The sequence below is a fragment of the Didymella exigua genome (genome assembly GCF_010094145.1).
Source record: "Didymella exigua CBS 183.55 unplaced genomic scaffold M421scaffold_7, whole genome shotgun sequence".
Taxonomy (NCBI): Eukaryota; Fungi; Ascomycota; class Dothideomycetes; order Pleosporales; family Didymellaceae; genus Didymella; species Didymella exigua.
The window spans coordinates 1,059,325-1,067,005 of record NW_022984781.1 but is presented as its reverse complement, the minus strand read 5'-3'; the positions used below and the strand labels follow the sequence as shown (position 1 = coordinate 1,067,005).

Below are 7,681 nucleotides of genomic sequence, written 5' to 3'. Positions count from 1 at the left end.
AATCTGATCGCGCATCAGCTCAGCTGAGAGTATCATTACCTCAGCGCCTTTCTTAAGCTGATTGATCGCTTCAATAATAGAAGCAGGCGATGAGCTCTTATGCCGTCGAACGCGATCACGTACTAACGTTGATTGAGCCTCAAGCTCACGTACGTTACTCGGCGTACGAGCCTCCCATGGAGCCTCTGGCAGAGCAGCTGGAGTAGGCGTACGCAGCTGCACGTCAAGCTTTGATAGAACAATATCTAGCTGAAGAGGTACAAGGCCTGCGCCTTGAAAGGCTGAGCAGATATTGGCTGAGGTAAATGATCGACTGATCGCTGCCTTGAAGGCTGGCAGGAACTCAAGCTTGGTGATATGGTTGATGCGGTGGCGGATCAGAGCCTCAACCTCGCGGCTGTACGCGCGCTTCAACAGCGAGAAGCAGCCAACGTCAAGTGGCTGCAGCAGGTGCGATGAGTGAGGCGGCATACAGAGAGTGTAGATGCTATTCTCCTTACAGAGCTCTTAAAACTCAAGAGAGTGGTGGCTCTCATGGCTGTTAAGGACGAGCAGGCGACACGTGCTGACAACACGAGTCTTTGTATAAGCGTTAAAGTGCTTTAGCCACTCTACTCCTAGCTTGTTATTAGTCTAGCTGTTGTCACTAACTGCAATCGCCTAGTCACGTGGGATCTCTGCTTCCTCATACCAGGCAGATAGATGATACTAGCCAGCGAAGATAAGGAACGGCAGGACTGACCAGCCAGCAGCGTTAATAGCAGCGATCGCTGTCACCCATTCACAGTCGCCAGGCTGGAGAGCCTTTGGCCTGCCTCTCCTCTCTGATCCTGTCACAACAAGCTAAGTCGTGATCTTGCCTATTATAAAGCCAGCCTTGTTAAAGTTGTAGACGTCATCATCGCAGATGCTGTACTTAGCCTTTGTCTCCTCTACAAGCTCAAACTAGCTCCTGATCAGGGCTGGATCCTCGCATAGAGCTCGCTGCCTATCATACGCTCGATTGAAATGCGTCGTGAGACTGTCTGTACGCTTGACAAAGTTGGCTGGCCACTTCTGCCTAACCTGGCCAGCGCTGCGCGCAGCGAGTAGCTTATCAGCCATATCACGTACGGCAGCGTACGTAGGCGCGAATCCACGTGTATCTAGGTCGAGTATATGTCTAACAATCACTTCTTCCTCTTGCTGGGTAAGCTTCCTTAAGTTGGGCTGGCAATCGCGTTGGGCAGGTTTCCCAGCGCGTCAGTCGCGCAGCGTTGATTCAGGAACGTTAAACGTTGATGCAGCACCTCTAACGTGCATTATTAGGGTAGTATTAATAGCTGAGATAGCAAGCTGAATATCAGCTTCATTTTGAGGCAAAAGAGTACTTATTTGTGGTGGCATTATTATTAGAAGGTAATTAGAGCGTTAAGAAAGTTGGTAGGGTGCGCGACTCGCTTGCCTGCGCGACTCGCTTGCCAGGCACGTTATCAATTGGCAAGAAGAGCTGTCAGAACCTGCCTTGTTTTCTCTAGCGCAATATGGCGCCCAATAAGACTGAGTCATTGCTGACTACCTTCCATCAATATCCACAGCTTCCATCTTGCTCCTACTGTACTTCTATCAACGTTTGGAAAAAGCAGAAAATCACGGACAGTTCAGCATCAAATCAAATGTCGACTCCTGCGAACCCTTCGGTAGGTTGGATCGGTCTCGGCTCGATGGGTCTGGCCATGGCTCTCAACGTCCAAAAGCATCTCAAAGCCACAGAATCGCCAGACTTGCACTATTGGAACCGCACGATTTCGAAAGGAGACGAGTTGAAAGAGATAGGGGGCAAGCCTTTTGGCAGTCCCTTGGCAGTGGTCTTGAACAGTGGCGTGGTGTTCATATCTGTCAGTTCCATCTCAATTTACCGGACTACGTACTGATAATCTACGAGGTCAGCGATGATCAGACCTTGAAGTCGGTTGTCGACCAGATAGTATGTGCTGGTCAACTCCTCACTGGTACCATCTTTGTAGACACAACCACTATTCACCCGGAAACCACTAGAGCTGTGTCGAGACGGCTCGAGCAATTCGGTGCCGTTTACATCGCCGCACCTGTCTTTGGCTCTACACCTGTCGCCCAAGCCGGTCAGCTTCTCGTTGCTGCTGCCGGTCGCAAAGACGCTGTTAATAGAATCGAGCCGTATCTAACGGGCGTCATTGCCAGAGGGGTGATCCGAGTTGGCGAAGATCCAGCGCAAGCACTTCTTCTCAAGACAACGAGCAATATTCTGACGGCAGGCATGATGTACCTGATCTCCGAAGCACACACTCTGGCTGAGAAGTCTGGTCTCCCGTCATCAGTCCTCGAGTCGCTCATTGAGCAAAATCTGGGCACTTATGCGCATGGTGTGTCGAAGAGGCTAACAAGTGGTGCTTATTTACCAGCCGAAGGACAAGCACCGCAGAGTAGCCTGGAACTTGGGATCAAGGATGTGCAGCATGGTGTCGATTTGGCGAAGAGCAAGGGTATGAAGCTGGATGTTGGAGAGGTTTATGTGACTGCCGCGAACAAGGCAAAAGAATGGAGTGCGAATCAGGGGCGGGCGTTGGATAGCAGCAGTGTCTTCGGTATCGTGAGGAAGAGGGCTGGCCTGGCCTTTGAGAATGAGTATGTGCAAAAGAGAGATGCACAGAAGAGAAAGATGAATGATGATGATCGCATACGGCTTGCATATAGCACGATCTAATTTTGTATAGATGATGAAAGTGAAGGTCCATCACTTCCTCTTTCACTGCGTATCTGCACTACATGCGCGTTAGTATGGGTCGCAGCATTCTCCTTAAAGTATCTCGCTTTCCTCTGATTAATTTAAATCAATACCTCACACCACCTCCACAAGCACATCAACTTTGAGCAGTTCCTCAAGCAACATGGACTCTAAAAGGAAGGCAAGAACCAGCTCGCAACGCGCCAGTGCCCTCTCCGATACAAACATATCACTAAACTCGCGCGCTCATGCATCAGCGGCACCAAACTGCCCAACCATGGCTTCAGCATTTGGCCTACTGTCTACCGAGCTTCGTAATATGATCTACAGCGCCCTCTGGGAGTCATTAGGTGCTGTTGAGATATGCTGGTATGGACACCTTATGAGAATCCACTACAATTGCGTTGAGCCTGCCGAAACTTCGTACACCATCGGTTAACCTACTTGGCTTCTCACCTGTGAGTCGATCCTCTTCGAAATACTCAATCGCCTGCGTGTCACTTCTCGAATCGAATAGGAGTTTGTACAATGCCTACGCAACAAGTAGGCCCAAGGTCCTGCGAATCTCATTCACATTCAATTGGACGGGCGCACACTTTGCACGCAGCGAGATTGTACCTGAATGGTTCTATTCCGTTGAACTGGTCAAGGATTTCGGCGCAAAACTCTTCCAGCTTGAGATCACCAACGTGCACCCTCAAGGATGGTATGTACGCAGTTCCCTACTGGCCAAAGTGTCAACAGCTGCTAGAAAGGGACATTATAAGAGCAGGAAGAAGGGTAATCGGAACAGATGGGAGGCTGAGCGTCAAGGTCGGCACAGGCACTCCTCCACAGTCTGTGCTTTTCACCTACGCGTAAACCAGTATATTTGATCTAGGAGGGGAAAGACGAACTTAGTACACAATAAATACATGGCCTCTTTTAAATTTTACCTGACTATGCTACACTTTGTCAAAAAAATTCCATAGGTTTAGTGTACCTCCTTATGCCCGACCTATGAGTAGGCGGGTCGCTCTTTCACTCTCACCTCGAGATAAGCTCAAGCAAAATCAGCCTGTCTTTCGCACACAGCTACGTATAACCCACTTGAAACCCCTTACAGTTGCAACGGCGCAAGATCAAGGGTTCGTCTAACCACGAACACTCTACTACCAGCACCACCACCAGATGTCACGTTTCAAAGCTGAGAATTCCGCAACTCGGTGTACGATGAGCTCTGGATGATCAGACCCGTCGTTAATCTTCAGTAGCAATCTTAAAAGTGGGTAACCTTAGATGAGAGCAAGCGAACTTCCTCGTGATAGAATTCAGTGTCAAAAATAAAAACCCATTACATTCGAGTATTACTAGCTGCCAAATAGACTACACTTCGGCGTTCCATTCAGACTCCTATGCAATTGTTTATTTTGTCGTTATAGTCAGACACGTCGACTATCCATCGTACCTTCTCATCCAGGTCATCTTCTGTGCCGCATTGAGTTCCTCGTGAGAGTCTTCGGGATCTTTCCAACAGCGTTTTCACCGTTGTCGTGGTCAGCTGGAAGCAGGATAGAAACTGCGCCAATGTCTCGAGCCGAGTTTCTCGCCCGGGTTGAAAAGTGGCGCACTAGCGCAGCTGCGAAATGAATGGTGAAATTCAGCTCTTGGACCGCTCGGATGGAGACATGCATGTGTTCCCAGGAGTGAGGATCCCCTTCCTACTATCGTAACCTCCTTGACCACCGATAAAAGATCTGCAGCCTGCTCAGCTCTGCGCTTATGCATCGGTGCGTGATGGGCTTAAGCTTGAGCCTGAATGACTGCTCTGGCCTCACTATGTAGTCATCAGCATCGAAGGGACGAAGCACTGGCTTCTCACCCTTCTTGCTGGAGAAGGGTATCTCAAGATCTAGATCAGAAGAGGTACCCTTTCTGGTCAGATGGCGAGTTGTAAGGCTCACAGTGTCTGGATCGTTGCCAGAAAGGCAGGCCTTTCCTTCTTTTATGAGCTTGTTGGGCTTCATGCACATCAACGTTTACTGGGCTTGCAAAGATGGGAGCAAAATTAGATGGGAGCAAGTCTAGGAACAGCGCAGGGAGGACGTGAAGCGCTTAGGCAGGATCTACGAACGAGTAAATAGAAACCTTCGTAAATGTTTCAAATTTTCACATTAGAGTATTCTCTACATTCACACGCTATGTGCTTCAAGAAGAGCGAAGACATCGACGAAGGTCGAGGTTGGAGTGGTTATGTCATGAAAGCGCTTTTGGCAGCTGTCACAGAGATCGCCGACTCGCCGACATCCGTGGAACTTCTTAGAGCTCTGCGTGTCTGTCATGAACACTCGCCTCAACAACAACAATGGCGTTGCGCAACAGGTTGGCAGTCTCTACGGCTTCTGGCTTACTTCGAAGCTCAAGACAATTGGCTCCAAGAACAGCACCGCTGGCTGCGCTCTTGAATGCTCCTCCCACGCGCCACTTCTCGCAGCTCAACTCAAACGCCGCCTCCTCATCGAACCCCACCAGCATCTTCAACCTAGGACAAGTCAACTCTCAGGCTGGACCTCCCTCATACTTTGGATCACACAAGCGGTTACCTACAAATACTGTTGTGCGATTCGTACCACAGCAGACGGCATGGATCGTCGAGCGCATGGGAAAGTTCAACCGCATACTGGAGCCTGGTCTAGCTGTCTTGATCCCCTTCATCGACCGGATAGCCTATGTCAAGAGCCTCAAGGAGAATGCGATTGAGATCCCTAGCCAGAGTGCCATCACAGCAGACAATGTCACGCTGGAGCTTGACGGTGTGCTGTACACCAGGGTGTTCGACGCTTACAAGGCGAGGTAAGCATCATCAATGGCTCCATGATAAGCGCGTCTATTGACGAGCATTAGCTACGGTGTTGAAGATGCCGAATACGCCATCTCCCAGCTCGCGCAAACAACAATGCGTTCTGAGATCGGTCAGCTGTCGCTCGATCATGTCCTGAAGGAGCGCGCCAACCTCAACGCCAACATCACCGCCGCAATCAACGAGGCTGCCCAAGACTGGGGCGTCACCTGCCTGCGTTACGAGATCCGTGACATCCACGCGCCCGAGCCTGTTGTCGAAGCTATGCACCGCCAAGTCACCGCCGAACGATCCAAGCGCGCCGAGATTCTGGAGTCTGAGGGCCAGAGGCAGTCTGCTATCAACATCGCCGAGGGAAGAAAACAGTCAGTCATTCTCGCCTCCGAGGCGCTCAGGGCTGAGCAGATCAACATGGCAAGTGGTGAGGCAGAGGCTATCATGCTGAAGGCACAGGCTACTGCTAAGGGCATCGATGCTGTGGCCCAGGCCATTGAGCAGGGACAGGGAGCAGCGCAGAACGCCATCTCGCTGTCAGTCGCTGAGAAATATGTCGATGCCTTCGGCAACTTGGCTAAGGAGGGTACAAGCGTCATTGTTCCAGGCAACGTTGGCGACATTGGCAGCATGATCGCCAGCTCGATGGCAATTTATGGAAAGGTCAACGAGTCGTCAAAGAGCTCAGCAGCCAAGCTGGTTACAGATTTCTCGCAGGACTCCACAGGGGCTTCAAAGAAGATTAAGGAGCTCGAGAGCCGTCTCAGCAAGACTGAGAACGGTGGTAGCAGCGTTCAGGATGAGATCACTAAGGTCATGGATCAGAGACTGAAGAAGTAGAACATTGTGAAGATCTGAAGACGCGTAAAGATCTTGAAACACGGATCGATTGTATATTATACCACGCTGTATCAGTAGCAAAAGTCATCACATAAGTGAAGCAGTGGTTCACTGGTCAAACCTTCACCTGCCGAGTAACCTAACTTATCTACTATGTCATGATCGACTCAACTACCTCTGGAAGCATCTACTCACCTCACCAACCTTCCCACAACATCAGCAAGCAGCTTCGCAATCTGTTCGCCATCCTCCCAAATCCAATCGTGTCCACCTTTCAAGTCCCTGACCTCCAGTACCCTACTCCCCTCCCCGATCTCTGCCTCCCCGTCCCCATCCTCCATCACGATCCCCCACTCCTCGCGATCAAGCGCTACGCACATGACATCCCTTTGCTGCCGCTCAATCAACTCGTCCTCATAGCTATGCGCCAGTATCATCAATTTGCCCTCTTTCCAGCGCCGTGTACCATACTGGCCCGCCACAGGACTCACACCACGGTAGGCAGACGGGTCGTTGCCGAATGCCCCAGTGATGAAGTTGTAGTAGATCCTACTAATGTTCTCGGGACAGGTGGGTGGGTTGTGGTTCTGCAGAAGCAGCGGGATGTTGTAAATGCCACACAACAATACCAGTCCTTCTGGTCCACCTCCTTCTTGGTCAGATGATGCAGAGAGGCCAGTCCCAGACACATACTGCAGCAACAGCGTCGCGCCGCAGCTATGTCCCACGCCTACCCAGCGCTGCATTCCATACTCCCTCAAAAACCGCAGTGCGGCAGCGACGTCTTGCACATGCTCGGGATGCACTACGTTGCGCGAGGCATCGGAGGGCGTGCTGGGCGAAGTAGGATGCGCAGGGTAGGGCGAGAGGCGGTAGTTGAGTGATGCTATGCCTGCAAGTTTGTCGATGGTGGGGGAGTAGGACTTGAGCAGGTGGGCAAGGGTGGGCTCAATGCAGCGCGAGTCTTGCGTTGGGTCACGCCAGGCGCCGCCGTGGACATAGCTGGGTTTGTTAGCATGCGATGTGGTTGTGTCGAGATCGACAGTGGAACGCTGGTGGCGAGCCGAAATCGGAGTGAGTGCTTACACGATCCATGTGGTGTACTTGGGGTCAGATCGCTCGAGAGGCCGGGGAAGCCATATGTCGAGGGTTTGAAGGGGTTTTGACGAATCCGCGTATGGGATCGAAGGGATACGTTTGGGGTATTGTGTCATGTTGCGCCGGGGGGGGGAGGCTGGGGATTGTTTGGTTATGGTGTTTGGCGG

General features: G+C 51.3%; 3 protein-coding genes across 3 annotated transcripts; 2 read left to right on the top strand and 1 right to left on the bottom strand.

The window, feature by feature from the left end:
* Positions 1-1,528: 1,528 nt before the first annotated feature.
* Positions 1,529-2,861, top strand: M421DRAFT_418529 (NAD(P)-binding protein). Its single transcript, XM_033591817.1, has 2 exons — positions 1,529-1,877; positions 1,925-2,861. Exons 1-2 carry the CDS (start codon positions 1,656-1,658, stop codon positions 2,720-2,722), a joined length of 1,020 nt encoding a protein of 339 aa, XP_033451296.1. The 5' UTR covers positions 1,529-1,655; the 3' UTR covers positions 2,723-2,861.
* Positions 2,862-5,087: 2,226 nt separating this feature from the next.
* M421DRAFT_3298 (uncharacterized protein) lies at positions 5,088-6,416 on the top strand (the record flags this gene model as incomplete). The annotated part of the gene is made up of 2 exons (XM_033589372.1): positions 5,088-5,575; positions 5,627-6,416. The coding sequence occupies 2 exons, from the start codon at positions 5,088-5,090 to the stop codon at positions 6,414-6,416; spliced, it is 1,278 nt and encodes a 425-aa protein (XP_033451295.1).
* A 35-nt stretch (positions 6,417-6,451) lies between these two features.
* M421DRAFT_418527 (uncharacterized protein) lies at positions 6,452-7,663 on the bottom strand. Its single transcript, XM_033591816.1, has 2 exons — positions 7,503-7,663; positions 6,452-7,418 (listed from the first exon to the last, which is right to left on the bottom strand). Exons 1-2 carry the CDS (start codon positions 7,628-7,630, stop codon positions 6,608-6,610), a joined length of 939 nt encoding a protein of 312 aa, XP_033451294.1. The 5' UTR covers positions 7,631-7,663; the 3' UTR covers positions 6,452-6,607.
* Between the last annotated feature and the right edge of the window lie 18 nt (positions 7,664-7,681).